This window comes from Gavialis gangeticus, unplaced genomic scaffold (genome assembly GCF_001723915.1).
Source record: "Gavialis gangeticus isolate Ggan-Ray unplaced genomic scaffold, GavGan_comp1, whole genome shotgun sequence".
Lineage (NCBI taxonomy): Eukaryota > Metazoa > Chordata > Crocodylia > Gavialidae > Gavialis > Gavialis gangeticus.
The window spans coordinates 16,479,319-16,500,835 of record NW_017728992.1 but is presented as its reverse complement, the minus strand read 5'-3'; the positions used below and the strand labels follow the sequence as shown (position 1 = coordinate 16,500,835).

At 41.8% G+C, this 21,517-nt stretch overlaps 1 protein-coding gene across 1 annotated transcript in view; it reads right to left on the bottom strand.

Annotated features, from left to right (window-relative positions):
- Positions 1-10,880: 10,880 nt before the first annotated feature.
- Positions 10,881-21,517, bottom strand: part of ANKRD33B (ankyrin repeat domain 33B) — a 105,120-nt gene continuing 94,483 nt past the window's right edge. Inside the window, exon 4 of the mRNA XM_019521108.1 lies at positions 10,881-14,220. Within this exon, the coding sequence (XP_019376653.1) occupies positions 13,361-14,220 (860 nt within the window). The 3' untranslated portion in view covers positions 10,881-13,360. The remainder of the gene's footprint in view (positions 14,221-21,517) is intronic.

Genomic DNA, 21,517 nt, shown 5'->3' with positions numbered 1-21,517 from the left:
CCCCCCCCCCACACACACATATTCTTTGAATCAATATTAATAACTAATGTTGAGGGGCATTAAAAAGTTTTGAGCTTTCAACAGTTTCCCCCCTTTCCTAGTGCTTTTTTTCCTAGTAAAAAAGGAGGATGGAGAAATAAAACAAGAGTGATTGTGGAGGAGGGAAAAATCACTGAGAAAGAGGAGAATGTAAATTAAACACTCAGAAAAGGGAAAAAGAAAGACAAGGTCAATGGAAAAGAGAAAGAGAAGAGAACTTAGGCAAAGTATAAAGCCAAGCAGTATGCTGTTATTTGAATGTCTGTACTGAATCCAAACTACACTGATAATAATGGAAAGAATCCCAACGCCGAGTTTTGCATCAAACATTGAGAAGACAGCAGGGTTGTGGACTAAAAGGAAAGATATGAGGGTTAGGGACATGGCAGTGCATGGGAATTGAATGCAGGAGCCCAGTATCTCTCTGTTTCAGGAAGGGAAAAGCAGCTTGTTTGGAAGAAGAATTGTTAGGGAAAAAAAAGTTGCAGAATCTATGCTTGTTTTGTTTTGTTTGCAGTGGAGACTTGGGTGACACAATGCACCCACAACTGAGACTTTTTTAAATAGCTGATAAACACTTTTACAATTTGTATAACTGTGTTCTGCATGGGACAACAGAAATAAAGGGTACATATACATCCAGAACTTATAGAGGTCTTTTTGACCAGGCTGCAGGCTTAGTGCCTGAAGGCTTGCTGATTGTCTATTGTACATGTTAAAATCCTGCCAGCTGAATTCTCTACAAGCTGCACTTTTGTAAAGGAAGGCCTTGGAGAGGCCTGCAAAGAGGGAATTACTCTAATCTAGCCTGGATGTCACGAAAGCATGGATTAATATTTCATCGTCTGCCTCTGACTATACTGTTGTCAGCCGTACTTTGTTCCTGAGTTGGAGCTATGATCCTCCAAAGACAGCCTTGAATTAAAGATTATACCAGTGTTTACACTAGACATAAAAAAAAAAAAACAGTCTTGGGAGAATAGTTGGTGTATTTTTCCAAATTAACCCATCACTGCAAACAGGAGTTTGAAATTCCCCAAACCCAAATGCTGGTGTCAACTAGTAATTTGACATTAATAGATTGCAAAAGGATTTGGGGTCCCCAAGCATGACAAGACAGGAGAGTAAAAGACTGTCAGGCTACTCTTTGAGAGAGCACTTCTCTGGGTATGTAGGGATTAAAGACTGGTCCCCAGATGCTGTTTGCTTTTGTGTAGTTGTATGAAAAGGATGAGAGATCTGAAAATGGCAAGCTTTATAGTAAAGGACAAACAAGTTACTGTGGTGGTAAAAAAAAAAATGAAAGCCAAAAGGAATACAGAAAAATGAGATCACTCTAGAGCTCAAACTAGAACATAAATGGACATGTGGCTTTAAGCCTTCTGTACAACAAAGTGGTGTTAGTGAGCTTTGATTAGTTTCCAAATGGATTTAATTAAAGCAGGAGATGCAGGGGTAGAGTGGTCAAGGTTTCTTGCCATGGCTGCAGAGGGTTAGGCTTGGGCCTTGCTCCAGCTGAAGGCTGTCTCCAGTTGAAGTGGAGTTGAATTTACCCAGTTGAATTTATCCAGGTGTAAATGGATATCTAGTCATGCAGGCTGAAAGTCAAAGACAGTATGATGTGATGCTCACTGCATCGCTCCCTTTTGTCCCTCTTGACAACCATCAATCCTCTGGATCATGGTGTACGCAAGAAGAAGTCTATGTGACCATCACTCCATGACCTTCTGCATGACCATTTTCGATGGTTGTATCTTCTGCCAGAGAGCAGCAGATAAGAACTGCTGCTGACTGTGTAACACTGTGTAACAGACAGAATCAGCCCTTTGATAGATGCATTTAGACATTCCAGACAAGGATCTACCTGTACTCTTTGGGGTGAGATGACATAGCTATGATGCCTTTACTTGTGCAGATGTGAAGAGATGATGGCGCAAATCATGGGAATAATGAGTGCAGCTTGTGGAACACTGATTAAACAATCTGCAGCCTGAATTCGATCTCTTAAATATTCATTGAATGGTTTCAAACATGAAGCAAGTTCATAAAATCTGGTTTGTGAAATGAATCCTGAATACAAGAACATGGCAAAATTAATTTAATAAATTGATTTTCCACGAGTAGTTTGTTCAGCTCCACTCTTCATCTAAGCAACAAGGCTTTATTTCATACATAGTAATACACTGGAGGAAATTTAGGAAACAGCTTTTAAAAGAGAAGTTAAGTTCTTCAAAGAAATCGCTTATTATAAAACTATAGAGCTGGAAGGGACCTCAGGAGATTATCTAGTCCAACCCACTGCGCAAGGTAGTCATCTAGTCCTCAGGCGGTCATCTAGTCCAAACCTCTTGTCTAAATCATGCCAAACAAATGTTTATCTAACCTGAACGTAAAAATCGCCACCACCTCTCTAAGTAATCTGTCCCAATGCTTAGCCACCTTCAGAGTTAGACGGTTCTTCCTTGAATATAGCTTCCATGGATATTGCAGGGGTCCTGTGTCATACTGGGGTGGGCATGGGGGCTGGGGGGGAAGAATAGGAACAGGGTATGATGCACATTATGATGCACTGATCTTGCCACATGGTGAAGGAAGCACAGTCATTCAGGTAACCTGTGTCAAAGACTGGAAGTAAATTGTGTAATGCTTGGAACATTCCAGCTGTTTCATGTTATATGAGGAAATGTCACTGATGACTTTAGCGAGACCAGTGGAATTTCCATTCCAAAGCAGCCTGTGGATGCTTTAAAGTTCTGTGAAATGGAAACCTTGGATGGGATGCCAGGTGTGCCTCTGCAATAAACAGCTGGCTGTATAAACACACAGCCAAACTGATTGCTCAGCCTGTCCTGTTGTGAATGGGTCAGACTCCAGTTTGAACTGTTTGTTCATTCTATGTGTCCTGCAAAATGTGTATATGCTGAGAAGCCTCTATGGTTGCAATGGAAGTCAAAGTCAGTATTCTTTATCCCGACGGAGGACTCCCCAGGTAGCCACGCTATTTTGTATTAGGACTCAGGTACATACAAGAACATACAAGTCTGATTATGTGGCTTGTGAAGTAACTCTCTTTACTTAGCTAACAAGTAATATAATTCCTTCATAATATAGAGGCTGTAGATAACAGAGTTTCTACCATCCCCATCTGAGGAGACCCCTGCTTTTTGAGACTTGACTGTCTCAGGAATATAGATTGCTTTAGCAATTGTTCCATTTTTGGAATGACGTATTTGTTTGGATGTTTCTTTCAAGACAGTTTGGAACATTAGTCTTTGTAGACTCCAACCTATGCCTTTTACAAGTCTGTTTTCAAAGCCTCATTCAGCAACTGACATATTACAAAAGCCACATGTCTGTTCTCAACTTCTGATGCAACATTGCAGTCTCAATGCAAGTTATAAATCCATTTATTTCTGGGCCCTACAAAGACAAGGTATTTTTGTGCTGTATGTTTTTCATACATGTACTGGCAAAGGAGGTAGTCTGATGAATGTGGCTCTATAGTAGGGTAGTTCGTCCACTTAAGGGAATCATTCCTGGATACTGGCTAGGTTGTATAAAATTTCTGTGCTCTTTTCTACTTAAATCTGTGGGAATGCTGTGTTGAGATAGTAAGAGCAAAAGCTCCACACTTGAAAGCATGAGTTATTTTATTTTGTCTTGGGGTAGGTTTTGTTTTTCCATAACACTAAATAAGGACTTAAAAGACTTGTTCTTTGTAGATTCCTTTGGTGTTTTGCAAAGAAACTCAGGAAGCCAGGTTAGAATTTGTTGTTGTAATACCCACATCAGAAAGTCTAAGAACAGAAGTTAACTTGCTCACGTGCTCAAAAGTGGAGTACAGCCCAACCACTCTTGTATTATAGAAAGTCTGCAAAGGAGTGCAAAAACTATGATTTAAAATGTTTTTTAGTATCAAAGTGGTCCAGGAAACAGACACATGGCTGGTTTTCAGGTTACACTGAGTCCATAACCAAAAGACAGGATACATTGAGTTTTTCAGCCATTGGAAGTATTTAATTCTCTTTGCACTTTCAGCAAACAGGGCATTTTCCATATGGGTGTAATCTGTGATTGACTTCTTTCTAGTCATGGGCATAATTAAAAACTATTATACCGGGAAAGAAAGAGGATCTGCCCCTAAGAAGAGTGGATGTAAGCAAAGGGAGACTGTAGGGGGTAAAAGGTTGTGCTAGGAGTAAAAGACTGTCAGGCTACTCTTTGAGAGAACACTTCTCTGGGTATGTAGGGATTAAAGACTGGTCCCCAGATGCTGTTTGCATTTGTGTACTTGTATGAAAAGGATGAGAGATCTGAAAATGGCAAGCTTTATAATAAAGGACAAACAAGTTACTGTGGTGGTAAAAAAAAATGAAAGCCAAAAGGAATACAGAAAAATGAGATCACTCTAGAGCTCAAACTAGAACATAAATGGACATGTGGCTTTAAGCCTTCTGTACAACAAAGTGGTGTTAGTGAACTTTGATTAGTTTCCAAATGGATTTAATTAAAGCAGGAGGTTTACTGGACCTGCTGCAGGGTTAAAATGTCTTAGTCTTTTTCTTTTTTTGGTCAGTGAAGACTCTAATTGTTGTTAAGTTATTCAGGATATCCCTGTTTAATCCTATCACCATTTCCTCCAGTCCTCATGTGTCAAAGGGTTTTCTGTTTCAAACATAGGCTGTCTTCTTGGGTGGTTAGTCTGTGAAGAATTATGCATGGAACTTCTACCATTGATATTGGTTTACTGCATCCAACGTAGACATACCTGACCTGACTTTCAACTAGCTAAAGCAGGTACTAATAAGGCAAATCTGTACCTCTATTTTGAAATGAGTTGAACTATCCTGAGCCATACAAGTTATCCCTCTCAGTGTATGACACCTTTCTATTTTGCCCTGTAAAGCAGAGGAGAGATAATTAATGGTCAGACTGATTTCTAGAAAGGCTTTGCTACATAGGAACAGGAAAGTCATGCAGAACCCTTCTAGGAATCATGCTATTTTTATATATATAGACTTGTCTCTCTCTCTTGGGCCACCTTTCATTATGGGCAGTACAGATAAAAAGGACCACTAGCAGACCTCCAGTGCTTCCATCCTGATTGGGTCAAGTGACTACTGAACACGTGGGACCATAGGGAGGGTCTGTGTTGGGAGTGGAGAAGCCTAGCCTCAGGTCTGAAACTCAAATTAGCTTCCAGGTTGTGGCTGGCTTGTTGCCACAAAGTATTGTAAGGGTGGTATATGTGGATGGTCAGAAGGCAAGAGTGACAAAGCTGGCCAGGGTAGTTGCATAGATCTACTTTTAGTACAAAGTTTGGCATGGATTGCAAATTCCCTATGAGAATCTGAGTCAATATTCAGGCAACTACCCTGACCTAAGCTCCACACTACCATGACCACACTGCTAGCAGCGCATGAGCCAGCAAATTTAAAGCTAACCCAACTCTGGCTGGACAATCTGCAGTCACTGCAGTGGAATAAGGGATTCTGCACTAAGAGTTCAGTCATCCATGCTAAGAGACTTAGTGGAAGAGTAACTAATGTGTCATACGTTTGCACTCTATCCACACTAAGGGCATCTATACGCATGCTCTGGAATGGAGAGAGCGGAGGCTCTAAGAGCCTCTCTAATTAAAGTGCCTGCAGTGTCACGTGTATTCAGTGTCCTGTGCTTTAAAATGGTGTCAGGGTCACTTTAACTAAAGCTCTTTCAACAAGCTTTAGTTAAAGCACCCCCACTGCCATTTTGAAATAGAGGGACCCTGAATACATGTGACACAGAAACTGGTAGAGCACACTAGTTAGCACTCTCCAGCAGACTTGCAGCAGACTCAATTAATCTAATTAGCACACAGCAGAGTGGAGCTCCATCACATGTATAAGTGCCCTAAGTCTCCAGTTGGTACACTTGAGAAGCAAATCTGTGTCCCAAGTGCTATATGTATATGTATAGAGGCATTTGCTACAACCTGTGACAACCAGAAACAAGAGGTGTGAACTACCCCCTTCCTTTTGATTGGCATTACCCTAAAACATCCATGATGATATTTCAGGTATCATTTTATTAAATATACCCTTCCTCATTATGAAAAGAGAAGTGGTATTATGATGAAGACTTACTCTGACATTTCTGCCTCTGCCCTCCCACAAACAAAAAGATGGAAGTGATCCTTAGGAGGAAACTGAAGGACTAGAAAGCTGTGAGTACACAAATTAAACTATGTACATCTTTAATCACACATCATGAGGGTTGCCTATAATGAAACTGGTTTAATCTTCTGGAAAGGAGTCAGTTTCTGTCAATTTGAGAATTGCTAAACTATTTCCTACCATTTAAAGTAGTGGTTCTCAATTGGTGCCATGATACTGGCCCCAGCACCTCCACTGCTGCCAGAGAATGAAATTACCCCAGATGCCTTTGTCTTCAGGAAGCATGTCAGAGTTGAACTGACAAGCAGCAGAGCAGTGCACCAGTCTGCATTCTGTTAATCAGGCATTTTCTCCAGCATTTCTCTTCAGGCTGCTGGTGCCACCAGGGTGAACTGCCCAGTGTGCCTTCATTTTTCTGGAGGCATGTCAGAGCCAAACCAGGAAGAACTGTAGCAGAAACAGTGTACCTGCCAACAGGGGCTGATCCAGTGGGGGGTGCAGTGTAGCAGGTGCACCCCCATTCCCTTTTGATTCCTGCTCCACCTAAACTTTAAAACCAACCACCAGGAAGGGCAGCAGCATTTCTCTTCAGGCAATCCTGAGGGAGTCATTTGACTTCATGTCTTATTGTAATGCATCTGAGTCCTGCTAATCTCAGGTGATAGTGACCCTTTCTCTTTTTTGTTGGTTTTGATATTTCATGAATCAAGTTATCATTTCTTTTGTAGTTTTGGTGTCTGTTAGCCATTCCTGGGAATACCTCTGTTCTGTTTCACAGCCCTGCAGTATGTTTTTAGTTTTAGCTAAAAACCTGAACTCAGGTGTGGTAACATTAGCTCAGGTGAACAATAACTTAAGTGTGGAAATGACTGACAGTGAAGTGTTGGAGGCACTGTCAAGATGATCACAAAGGCTAGATTTTGTTTTAAGAATCTGAATAAGAGATGTACATTTAACTATAATGACTATAGGACTAATAAAATGATTTGACTACTTTTACTAGTCCATTGTGTTTTTTAAACTTAATCTATAATTTAGCAATTTAGTGCACATTCTAATAAAGTTATTCATTTTTTCTTCACTCCTAAACTGAATAATACAGCCCTAGCCCCCTAAAATATTAGTAAAATTTTTAATATCTTTTTATCTGGAGAAAATGGATATTGTGTTATATGTGATGTTGCACCCCCTTTTCAAAATCCTAGGTACGCCTATACCTACCCACATAAAGTAATGCACACACCCCCTATCCCACCACTGAACTGCGCACCCATGCAAAACCTAGAGAAGGGAGGGGAAGCCAGGTGACTGTGGCTGCTCTTGCAGCCAGACTGGGTGGAGGAGCAACAGCCAGGCAAAAACCCAGGGGCTGCAACTTAACCCCTGTGGGACACCCGTTGGACACCCATTGGGCATCAGACTCTGCCCTATAATCACTCCCCTGCTTGTTAAGCAGAAACAAAAATGGGAGTAAAGAATGACAAGTCTGAAAAACAGTATTTTTCAAATCTAAGAAAAGTGCCTTTCCAATAAGTTCTGATAAAACATGGCAGAGGTCAGGAGAAATGTTCATGATTCTCTTTTGGACAGTGAAACAAATTACTGTATTGCATTACTTTATAGCAAACTGTATTGATGTGAAACCTGCAATGACTATAACAGACTATGTCTATTTCCAAAGGGAGCTGCAAGAATGAATCTATTGATTTTATTTAATCATATTTTTATATAAAGAGAGGACCAGCTTTGTAACTATAACAAAAGTTAGGAAGAAATGCTTACACATGGACTTATGCAAAGATCAGGAGAGCCTAAGTTAGTTTTACGAAGTGCCATGGCAAATAACAAATGAAGATCAAACTCTCTTGATAGTCTCCAAATACAAGATTATTTTTTATGAAAAAGTAGTATATTTTATCATCTTATATTTATATTAGTTTTTTCATAAATGGTGCCTAAGTATTGATTTTATATGTGGTATATTACAAAGCATCTCTTTTTGGGGCTAGTTACGTTTTGGCCCCTATCCCTGAGGTAAACAGTGGGCATGCTTTGGAGTTTATTAAGCAAAACTAGATACTTGCAAGATAAATAGCAAGGGTGAAAATACTGCCAGCTTCTTCAATTGATTTAGCAGACCGGCATCCGTGCTGATGGAAGGTGTAGCAGCACTCAAAGGTATGACTGTAGCTTTTATAGATATACCTGAGCTAGCTTTCAATAGTGGGTTTTGCTGTCTGCACTGAATTCTGTGCTGCAATGACTATACAGTGAGCAGCACCAAAGTTAGCTAGTTTAAAAGCTTTTCACTAGTTAGCCCCAGCCTCTCTACATTAGCTGCAGTTACACCTTTGCCTGCACTGTAAACAGTTGTTCAGGGACCTCCCCTGACCATGAGGAAATTTCCATATCTGTTTGGCCATTTATCCCTCTGCAGAGACACCAACCAAGAATGCTGGATCAGTGACAAACATAATGGACCTTTTTCTCATAGCGACATTAGTCTACAAGGAATTTGATGGCCCTTTCTATAATAAATCCTTTCATAGAGGCTAGACTTATCTCAGATGGTAGAAACTACCCACTGGTATGGATACACCAGTCAAGTGAAAAGCAACGACCCAAAATCTAGCTGAAGAACAAGTCTTGTGATGGTTTTGTCAGATTTTGTTTAATTGTTTTAACTGAAGTGTACAATACATATACATAGCAAAGTACAAAGGGTTAGAAAATGGGCTTATTTTTCAGCCCCTAATTGTAACATTTTATATGTTCATCCCTGAGAGAGAAAGTACCTGTCAATTATATCTCTACCGCAGGTGTTAGAAAGAGTGCAAATTCATATGTTTACTTTGCAGTAAAGATTGCTCTTCTGATACTGAATATCAGTTCTGATACTTAAATACAGTAGGTTGCCTGTAAACAAAAAATCCCCTGTAAACAGTTCATCTGTCCTGTACAGTGTATTGGGATGAAATCCATCCTGACATTCTTGGACTGGACACTGAATAGGTTGACCCTGCAATCCCAAAAATAAATGAGTATCAGCTTCTTCCTTGTAACATTACATTAAGCTCCCATGAAATCTAATATTTTATTTCTGTTTATTTTAAAGTAAAATTAGTGCTTACAAAGGGTGAAGAATTGACAGGCTTGCAGAGTGAAGTCTGCTGTATAACCAGAACATCTGGACAGTTTAGACAAAATAGTACACGCTCCCTTCACTCTCAATCAGAAGGATCATCTCTAGTGTAGTTGAGTTACCAGGTTCCAGCACCATAGTAAGAGGTGACCTCATAAAAATCTAGAGAAAAACCTTGCTTAACAGGCCCACACAGGCTCTGCTTAGACTGCACCCAGGGCTGTTAGGACTGATGTTGATGCTGTATGTGGGCACTAGAATTTTAGGAGCTGGCCTTTGAGTCTGGCCAGGTTGTGGTAAGCCTTAGTGTTTTGGCAAGGAGGGGGGAAAAAAAGCTTTGCCGTCCTTGCACTTGCACTTCAGAAAGGAGCTAGCTGCAAATTCAGTAGGCCGCTGCCTGTGAACACTCATGGCTGCTTTTCACCACATGAGGAGCAGCGTGGAGCTGTGCTGTGGTGCTGTATCCAGGACACTGAGCATCCCTGCACCAGCCAGTGGCACCAGATATCATGAAGCATCATATGTGCTGAACCCTCCTAGACAGCTTCAGAATATATTGCACTGGAACTCTCGGAGACAGAGCTTCTTCTGGGGTACAGGACCCCTATATGCTGCTTAGAGCTCTTTTAGCAGGAAATACCTGATCACAGGTGCTAAAGAAGCTCCCTTAAGAGATACTAAAACTGTTCTCTCAAATCAGTGCCACTGAGGTGGATAAAGAGTGTGATACAGGAGAACAGGAGAGGAGGTCCCTTATGGACAGCCTCTTAAAGATTTGCATAGTCCTGTTGGGCTCTGAAGTTACCAAATCCATTAAATACTAGTGTCTACTGAAGCTGCAGCCAGTAAATTGTTTTTTTTTTCTTAGTTCAATACACAACTGTTGAAAAGATGCTAGGAACCAAAACCAGAGAGACCTGCACTCTTTGTACCAATGGGAACTGAGCCTAATTTGAGAAAGCTATAACTCAGGACACTGCAGAGTAAGGTAAGGAGGGGGTTAGAATTAAACACTGGTAAGTGTGAAGTAATGAGCATAGAAAGAAATTACCTTAATTGGACACATACAATTATGGGCTCTGAATTAGCCTCTAGCAATGAGGAAAGAGATGTTGGAGTCACTGCAAATCATTCTTTAAAAACCTTGGCTCAGTGTGCAACAATGGTCAAAAAGACAAATAAATGTTAGGATCCATTAGGAAAGGATTGAAAACATTATGCCATTATTCAAATCCATGGTGAACCCATACCTTAAATACTGTCTACAATTCTAGTCACGCCAGAACTAGTAAAGGTGTAGAGAAGGGCAACAAAGACGATCAGTAGTATAAGGTAATTTCTGTATGAGGAGAAATTGAAAAGGCATGGCAACATCATCTTGAGAACAGACTGAGGGAAGATATGACTAAGATCTATAAACCATAACCAATTTGTAAAAAGAATAGGGGCTATTAAGCCTCGCATCACAGGAGCCAGGGGGCACCCATGGGAATTGCTAAACAGCAGGTTTAAACCCGAGGAAGTGTTTTTGGGGGGTTTTTTTAAATACAACATGCAGGTAACTCATGCCCAGGACATGAGGGACAGTTGACTCCTGTCCCAAGACATGGGAGAGGACAACAATATTATGTGGTTCAAAAAGAGATTAGACAAATGTATGAAGGGCAGGTCCATCCAGAGCCATCTACTACAACAGTCAGGGATGTGACCTCAGGTTCAGGACACCCCAAAATCTACAACTGCTGGTAACTGGCAGGATATGACAGAAGATGGATCACTCTACACATGCCCCGTTTCTTATACACTTCCTCTAAAGCATCTGCTAGATGCCACTGCTGGAAATAAGATACTGGAAAAGATGTATTTTTGGTTTGATCTATTGTGGCAGTTCATATATGCTTATGGGTTACCTAATTACAGAATTTTTCGTTGAAATTCTCATTTAAGTTCTGTCTAGTGTTGAACACTGAGCAACATAATGAAATGAACATTTGAAATGGAAGGAAATAATTATAAAAAATAGGTACCATATTTACTGCGTGTCTTGCTGTCTTCTTTTGTACCCTACTTTGATAAACGTAGCCTTTCTTTAGCAAATAGCAAGGTCATAGTCCATACCAGGATTTGCCAGTTTAGCAGCTTAAAAGAAATTCTAAAGCATGTTCCTGAAGACACAAACATTGTCTATGCCCTTTACACAGTTCTCTTGGTAAAACCAAAACAACTTCATTGGGGGCTAAATGACTTTTTGTCTAATCAGGTAAGCTCTCAGTTTCAAAAGTATCTGTGGATATGGTGCTTTTCTAGGCCATTAAGTGCTTCTAAATGCCAGCTAAGATTTGGTTTGAGCCTCAGATAATTACTTTGAAGGATACCGGGCTGCCATCTTGGACCACCACATATAGCAAACACCATTACTTTTATGGCATCCAGAAAAGGTAAGGGAAAATATGGATGACACCGTGATCCCTCTCTGCTAATAGTGGAACAACCTGAGTCACTCCTGCTCTGACTGGAATGTTAGGAAATGTTTTTCTCTGGAGTTGACATAGGGATGATGGAAATAGTCCTCTGTATTTCGTACCGAGGATGTAGTACAGCAAATCTTCACTATGATACTTATCTTGGATTTCCATATACTGGTGGGTAGGTTGCTTGGGACAGTACATAAGACTGAATTTTCACAGAATATTATTGGCACTTGATATCCTTGGTGAAGACAGTTCTGTTATCAGAACAATCATTCTCTCCTGGATTTAGTTTAGCTCAAGTAAACTTAAAGCATTTTTTTAACATGACCATCAATATTTAAATAAACTCTATGATTAAAGAGTTAATTTATTTGATAGGCGAATATAATGATGGGGTTCCCTGACACTAAAGAAAAGAAAATGCAAAGGAGGAGGCAAATCTTAAATTGACAATGCATTAAACAAGTACATCAGATTTACAAGTGATGCAAAATGGTGGAGCTTCACTGCAACTTATGGACCATACCTGATTTACATCTGCTGGGGCTGATTGTCCTAACTGCCAGTTCTTAGGTATTTGGTATGCAGCTATTTTTATCTGGGAGAAGCACAGTCAACAGCATGAAGAATTAGAATAGGCCCATTGCATAAACAGTGGAGGCAAGAAGGGCACAAGCCCTGGGCACCAGTTTGGCCCCTCCCCATGGGAGTCTTTGCCATAACTGGTGCAGCTCTGCACCCTGACTGCAAGAATCAGGCAGACAGATCCCACATCCAGCCGTATATCTGGGGGAAGGAGGGTGAAGGCACAGTCCTGTGCCCAGGGAGGGAGGGAGCAAATGGGGCCCCACCGGGCCCATAGTGTTGCCTGTTTCTCAGCTGCACCAGCCCGTGTTGCACTGCTACAGAATCAACCGCAGCATAAGCTGTCAGGTTAGACTCCACTTCTCCTTCCCTCCTCCCACCTCTGCCCTGGGCTTTGAAAGATTGCTATACCTATGGTACAGGTGTAGTGTTAGATACCTTTGATACCTTAAGTTTCTGTTTTACAGAATTAAAATATCCATAAAGTGCTTATTACAGTCAAAATGATCTGCATTACACACCCACCCCCTCCTCCCCAGATTTTCTGCCTTGTACCAGTTGCATAGAGATTGTGGCCTACTTTAAACTTTTTGTGGCTTTCATTTACTAAGTGTTGCGATTCATATGCACCTAAAGAAGAGGAGGGGAGAATGATTAGTGTCAAAAGCTGAGACTCTTAACTTCATCATGATGAATACAAAGCATGATCCTTTCATACATATGAGCATTGCAGGCTCCTTCTCACCTGCTCATCCAGGATTAGACAAACCTACCAGAGAGCAAATAATCAACTGTTTTCACTTTTTCAACCCCAATACTTCCTCACATTCCACTAGATGCCTTTAGTGCTAGCTCATGTGGTTTCTGTGCTATAGGGCTATTATTCAGTTCTGCATCCCACAGTTTGACAGCATACAGCCTTCTACCCTGGGAGATGACATCTGGACCTTTTGTGGTAATTCCCATAATTAAATCAAGTCTTTTTTTTTTTGATGGAGAGAAATGTTCTTTTGTCTCTGGATCTCTTCTGCCCTTCTCTTCTCCTGCTCTTCTGCCTTCTTCCGTTCCTCTCTCAACTCTTTGTATCTCCATTTAGGAATCTGCAGGTACATGTTGTTTCTGGCACTGTTCTTCCTCCTCACTGGCTCTGGCTGGAAGTTGGATGGAGGAGCCTTGGTAATACGGACTTTGGGGATCACAAATCCTGGTCTTACACTGCTCCTTCTGAGAAGGTGGAGTGGGAGAAGGCTTGCTTTCCTTGTGGCTACCACATTCACTTGAGACGCAGAGAAGCTTAAAGGCTGCAGACTAGCCCTCCGGTCTTTCCTTTTGGGGACCACCATGATTTTGGAGTTCTGAAATAATTTCTCATAGCTACTAACATGATCTCTGTCCTGAGAGCGGATCTCTTGGACTCTCTGCTTCCTCAGGATTTCCTGCACAGACAGTGTGCGTTTCCCCACACAGGGTGGGCTCCCTGGACACACAGTCCTGCAAGACAGGGCAACAAAGGGACTACCTAAACTTGTTGTCACCCTAACCATGTGATCAAGAACACCATCCTCTTCAGGGTTAGAGGCAACCCTGAATGTCACTGCTGACCTCAAACAGTCTGATATCCTCTGAAAACAGCTTTTTGGTTCCGCAGCCTTCTCAAGAAGTTCCTTCATCTTTGGCCATTCTGGTTTATATTGATCACAAAACTGCTCAGGGCGCGGACTGTCCATCAGCTTCTGCATGAGCATAGCAGATTCTGATCTTCCGGTGTAACAAGCCCATTCCCAGGAAGTCATTCCACGATTCGGGTCAGTTGAATGAACATTTGCCCCTTTAAAGGATAGAGAAGAAGAGCATTAGTGTTAACTGGCAAGACAGTGGACACGATGGCTTCTTGTGACCTACCCCAAGCTGAGTTAGACAAGTATCCTACAGAAAAAACACAGCATGGAATTATGTCTTTAAGGATAATGTCATGACATGTAAGACCCAAAGGATCATGTTGCTCCTGACATTTCCTAGCTTTAGACTGTTTGACCTTATGACTTCAATTTTTCATGTAGTTTTTAAAATAATGTTCTTAATTCATTTTAAACAAAACTCAGAAATGTCATCAGGTAGAACCATATTAGTCCCCACATGGTAAATGAGCAGGGTGTGGACCTTTAGCTCTACAGCTGAGGCTTCTAGCACTTGAACAAATGGTAGTAGAAGTAGGCTGTTACCCCCTAAGCTACTGGGAGCCTTTTTGGCAGGTGTGCCAGATAAGCCCTGCACTTCCCCTGAGTGCCACTCCAATCCCCTTCCCTTGCCTGATCCCCCATTCTCCTTTCTGCTTCCTGCCCTGTCTGCAATGTGGTGCCTGCCCCCTCCCTGATCTGCCATGTGCCACATATACAGAGACTGCCCATGTGACTTGTCGCATACATGCCACAGGTTCGCCTCTCCTACTCTTAGCAAAGTGGCTACTATAAAGGAATGAGAGAGGAATTTTGTCAGAGGAGTTCACATCAATTTGCTGGACAGCAGAGGCTCAAGGATCCTGGATTCAATTTCAGATTCTGACAGGAATAGCCTGTGGTAGTTATAACTCTTTCTGTGCTGTCTCTCAAGGTCCTGTGCTGGCTTCCTTATGTTCCTATGCACTCAATTCTGAATCTCTTCTTGTTCCTTTTTTCCTTTTCTCTCCTTGCATTTCATTGCTTCTCCTTTTTGGCCCTCCACATTCCTAAATCCCTTCTGTGATGCCAGAAGGCTTGCAATGAGACTACTAGGAGCACTGGAGAGGGAATCCTCCTACCTGCATTTCCAGCATCCCACACCTCCTAGGACCCTGGTGGGTAGGAGCAATTCCAGAGAAGGTCCTGCTCAGCCCTAACAGTCCTAGGAAGGAGTATGGTTAGCTGCTTCGTGAAGCTGGACAAGACTCAGTCTGATTGATACAGAAAAGCTGCATGAAGCAGGAGCATGAAAGATAGAGATTTTGGGAGCAAACTGTCAAAATCTAGCAAGCCACCACTAAGCATGTGTACACTGACATTATGCAAAAGGCCATAAATTGGTGAAATGTAACATCTGGGTGCATCTACATGAGACATTTACTGCAGAGCTGACTAATTACCTCCTCAGTAAAGTCTATGTCTACATGTGTGTTCCTATTAGGCCTCAGTAAACTAATACAATGCCGTCATAGGTTAGTACTTGTAAATACAAGTACTATTCTGTGGCGGTGTTATTTATTGTTCAGCAACACATGTGTTAGACACTGATGGGACTGGCTGGGGCACAAAGGTGCTTCAGCACAGGGGCTGCCTGCCAGCCAGCCCCACACTGGAGTACCCCTCAGCTGGGTAGGAGGAGCCCAGGGCTAGCAGGCTGACCCTCCTGGCCCTCTTCCAGCCAGGGCTGTTCTGATCTGGCTCAATGTGCTGTGGTCCCTGGTGCACATGTTAGCATGGCACCTGGGAGCAAGAAAACCCAGTGCAATATGTGCTGGAGGTTATGAGCATTGCATTAATTTCACATGTAGATGCACCCTATATTTCCAAAGTAGCAAAAGGTAAATCCCTAACAGAAGGGCAGCTCCCTGCTACATTTTAATGTTTGCTCTCCAAAATAGAGAGGTGAAAGTGTGTCTCACTTAAATGGGTATAACATTTTTTTAACATGTTTGGAACTGGCCTATTTTCAAACAAATCCTCTAAACAAATTCAGCCTGAGGCAGACACTCAGCATTTCAGCCCAAACAGTTAAACTCTGTCAAAGTTATAAACTCAAAGCAGGTCCCTGTAACTGCGAGTGGCAGAAAGGCTTTACTATAAATGTAGCCCTCCTTTCTGTGTTTGCCATGTCCATCATTGCATTTGAATTTCCAAACTTATGATAGCACCCTATACAGTCAGATAACCCAGCCTTGATAATGCAAGGTGTCTCATTTTCAGTTGTTCACGTTCTTAAACTCTAGTCATAGAATCATAGGGCTGGAAGGGACCCTGAAGGATCATCGGGTCCAGCCCCCTGCATGAGCAGGAAAGACATCTGGGGTCAGACAACCCCAGCCAGGTGACTATCCAGTCTCCTCTTGAAGACCTCTAGGGTAGTTGATTGCACCACCTCTTGGGGGAGCTTGTTCCATAGTCTGGACACCCTAGCTGTAAAGAAGTTTTTCCTAATGTTCAGCCTGAAACTATCTTCCAGGAGTTTGTGGCCATTGTTTCTAGTTTTCCCTCCCCAGAGTGCCTTGGTGAACAGCTGTTCACCGAGCCCTTGATGTATGCCTCAGATACAGCAGTAAGCCACAATCAGGTCCCTTCTCAGCCTTCTTTTCTTTAGGCTGAAGAGTCTGAGATCCCTCAGCCTCTCCTTGTACGGCTTGCCATGCAAGTCCCTAATCATGCGGGTGGCCCTTCTCTGGACCCTCTCGAGCTTTAGCACATCCTTGTTGAAGTGCGACACCCAGAACTGGATGCAGTACTCCAGGAGCGGCCACACCAATGCTGAGTAAAGTGGGAGAATCATTTCTTTGGATTTACCAGAGATGCATCGATTGATGCATGCCAGAGTTTTATTGGCCCTAGCGGCTAGTGCGTCGCATTGCCAACTCATATTAATGCTGGGGTCTATTGTTACCCCCAGATCCCTTTCATTTGTAATGCTGGTCAGTTTAGCGGTGCCCAACCTGTAGGTGTGCTGGGGGTTCTTCCTTCCCAGATGCAGCACTTTGCATTTCTCTACATTGAACCTCATCTGGTTCCATTCTACCTGTCTAGGTCTGCTTGTATCAGCAACCTATCTGCAGGTGTGTCCGCACAACTCCATATCCTGATGTTGTCTGCAAACTTGGCCAATGGGCTTTTCACCCCCTCATCCAGGTCATTGATGAAGATATTGAACAGCACTGGGCCAAGTACTGACCCCTAGGGTATGCCACTGCCCACATCTCACCAGGACAACACTGAAACATTCATTTGGACTCTGTGTCCTACCCCGCAACCAGTTGCGCACCCACTTGATTGTCCCACAATTGAGACCTATATCTTCCAGGTTTCTGATCAGTACCTCATGGGATACCAGGTCAAAGGCTTTCTGGAAGTCGAGGTATATGATGTCAACCATTTTTCTCTCATCCAGGTGATGGGTCACCTGATTATAGAAAGAAATGAGGTTGGTCAGACAAGACCTGCCCATGACAAAGCCATGCTGACTGTCATTCAGTATCATGCCTTCTGCAGGTTTGTCACATATAGCCCCTTTGATGAATGTTTCTAGGATTTTCCCTGGAACAGAAGTTAAGCTAACTGGCCTGTAGTTTCCTGGGTCCTCATGCTTCTCCTTCTTGAAGATGGGCACAGCATCCTCTTCCAGTTCTCTGGGATTTCTCCAGAGACCCATGATTTTTGATAGACCTTCGCCAGGGACTTTGTGATTACTTTGGCCAACTCTTGCAGCACTCTTGGGTGGAGTTCATCTGGTCCTGCTGATTTATATGTCTAATTTCTTTAATCGATCAAACACCAGTTCTATGGCAATGGTGGGAATGGTGTCAATCCCACCCTGCTTGTTCTGTGCTCTACCTGGCATGTTGTTCCCTTTGGTCTTGTGAAAGACAGAGGCAACGTAGTCATTTAGGAGTTTCGTTTTTTTCCTGAGTGGCAGTGACCAGGTATCCTGAGGCATTGAGCAGTGGCTCCACACTCCCGTTTAGTTTTCCTTTTACTCCCTATGTAACTAAAGAAGGACTTCTTGTTGTCCTTGGTTCTTGTAGCTAGTTTTAGTTCAGTTCCTGCCTTAGCTTGCCTAATCTGTTTTCTACAAGTGCAGGCCATTGTCAAATAGTCTTCCTTGGAGGCTGTCCTAAGCTTCCATTGTTTGTATCCTGCTTTCTTTTTCTGTAGGAGAGCTGCAACTTCCCTGCTTAGCCAAGAGGGATTTTTTTACCCTTCTGCTTCTTTTTCTCCGTAAGGGAATGGATTTTCTCTGAGCCTTAAGGACTGTTTTGTTAACGAACGACCATTCTCCTTGTGCTCCCTTTACCTGTGGTCCTTGGTCTCTGTAATACAGTCTTGTTCTCTTTGCCACAGACCTGTTTTATACAATGCCCTCAGACTTCCACTGATATCACTGGGAACCTTGTTTTGGGGTGTAGAGTGCAGAACATACTCTATAAATCTATGATACAGAGGTATAATCAGTGCAGGAAATCTGCTGTTTTAGGTATACCTGGGTTCTCCAGTATTGTGTGGTTATATACCTATCATTCCCTCTGTAAATGCACTCCTAATTGTGAAGTAATTTTTAAAAAATGTAGCTGGACCATCCACAAGCTACACCTTCTGACTGCTTGGAGACCTCTTCAGTCCGTGCCTTCAGGGCTTTGGCCACCACAAAAACATGTGCAGATTCTGTCTCACAGAGAAATTCTTTAAGATACATTTGGAGTGGTTTTAGTTTTGACAAAATGTTTCCTTCGCCTTTTCTATACACAGTGTGACCTGAGGAAATGGGGGAAGGAAGGGTACAGTTTTTTACTACAGGGAGAATTACCTTGCTGGCAGCATTTTGAATGTATAAAAGCAGGGCTAGTTGTCATTACAGAAGGCCAGAGAATAGGAAGATTGTCAGGGGCTGACCCATGTCAGTGGAGGGGATCTTGGAAGTGCTGTACAGGATGAAGCATTAAAACTAGGAAACACTCTTGTTGAAGTAGATTTACCTAGGCCTCTAACTTGACTAAGAAAAGACAGCGAAGAAAAAAAATGGTCTTGCTTCGTATTTTAAAATGTTTTAAGATAAGAAAAAACTCTTCTGCTTATTATGACTCCATGCACAGTTCTTTTGGGACAAATGTTCTTCCTTTCCTAAAAACAAAAAGGTGATAACAGTTTTCAAAACAAAATGTGTTGCTGAGCAAGCAACTGTTATGATTTACCCCTGACTTTCTTTTCAAGGATGCTTTGTTTAAATCATGTCTCTTTTCACAATATGAAGTATAAAAGGGTATTTTAACTTGTAGGGGGGGAGTTCTGTTAGATCTCCTCCCTACGATCATACGGTATAGTCACCAATAAATTCAGACTAAGTCTGGGAATTCTAATACCAAACACAACATGAAGTTTGAGTTCTTCCACACTCTTGATGTGCAGGTCAAAAAAGACACCTGAATCCAAGGGGAAACTCAGATTATAGTTTGTTGTGACTGGGTGGATGCCAGTGCTCTCTGCTGTTATTGACAAAAAAGGGAGAAGAGAGGGCTTGGGGCAAAAGTTCAGCTCTGTTTTAGCCATGTTACAGTAGATGGTTGACACCTTGAGAAGATGAGAAACAACTCCCCCAACCCAAACTAAGACAGTCTAGGCAGATGTGATCTGAAGGAAAGAGGCTAATCTGATGGATGGATAAATGGATTAACTGAGATGAACAGCGTTAGGATTTGTATTAATAAAAAGGCAACAGAGAAAGACAAAAAAAGATTTCAGAGACAAGATCGTGGAGGAGCTCTGTTCAATCTCTAAGCCAGGAACAAGCATACTGTGTGTTTTCTTGGGGAGATAAATGTGTCCAAATGGATCAGAAGCCATTTAAAAGGGTCTTGTGTGCAAACTTCTCTTGGTGCTGCTTTTCTGATTTGGTTTTCTTGGTCCAAATTGATACATGCCCAGCTGTCCTGGAAACAGTATTTCAGGAAATAAAATGACAACACAGAGATTCTAATATTTCAGTAGCACTCGCAATGCTGACTTCATGCCTTGTCTCTCAAAATTGCTTGTGACACAAAATTTTCTCAAAGCACTATTGACTTACTGTGCACATTCAGAGACATTTTTAAACAAAATCCCTCACTCAACAGAATTTATAGGGACTTTACCAACTGGATAAGACAAATATTCAAGGGCCTTTTCAAATGTTACAGCAGTCTGATACTGAACTATTTGTCACTCAGATTTGTTTGGTCTACAAGGTTTTTTTTCAGAAAACATATGCATCTGCCCTTAATCCCAGTTTTACCTGAGGATAAAATCATGTCCTGAATACTGTTTTCAGAAGACCTAATTTGAGAAGACCTGTCACTCTGCGATATTAATATTATATTTTATTAGAAGGGTTTAATGCCCCTTGAGATTGTTATCTAAAAAAATAATATTGCTATTGCTGTGTTTGTGCCAGACAGCCAAAGCAGTAGATTTCCTATTAATCAGTTTCAGACTTCAGGATGAGAAATACCCATCTCATTATGAAATATTGCATTAAAGTCTAGATGTAAGGCTCATATTCCTGACTTTGCTCCATTATTATAATATGTCCTGATTAATGACAAAACAGAAAAATAGCTATCTGTTATTTTCCCCATAAGCAAATCCCTAAAGAAGAAACATGATATAAACCTCTTGTTAAATATTCACCTTTTTTTAAATGATGCCACCCTGGTTAAATGGAGCAATGTCAGGACTTTTTAATTAAATAGAATCTTAAGGAAAATTGTACCACTTCATTCAGCTTAGCAGTAAGAAAGTCCATAGTAACTTCAAGCAGTGCATCTCCGGAAATTCTTATTCAGAGAACACTCAGTGAAGGCAGAGTTTGGACCATGTACACACCCTTTGAAATGCATTATTTAAAGTCCAGATTGACCTTTGATTATAACAATGAACAACAAGAGTGAGCCCAATAATTTCACTTGGCTTGGCAAGCAAATCTGACTTTAAGATTTTTATTATCAATGGCATTTTTGCATTCTGCTTTATGACAGTGGTATCATGCTGAAAAATACTATGTTTTGTGGCCTGGGGCAGTGTGGCAGCCCTATAGAAGAAGCTGCAGACGAATAATTTAGCCTGTTTTATATTCATTTTACATTCCAAAAGGTACATTCATGTTGATTTTAAAGTTATACTTTTAAGGTTGAAACATTATACCTGGTACTGGCAAAAGGGGATGACCTAGTCAGTGACCTAAGAATTGATGGGAAGCTGGGTGATAGTGACCACGAGCTGATCACTTTTACTATCAGCAATACAGAAGTCCTCGACTTCAGGAAAGCTGACTTTGACAAGCTCAGGAGGCTCGTCGAGGCCCTAAGGGACCACAACTCAACAGGAAGAGGAGCCCAAGAGGAATGGTTGCTCCTCAAG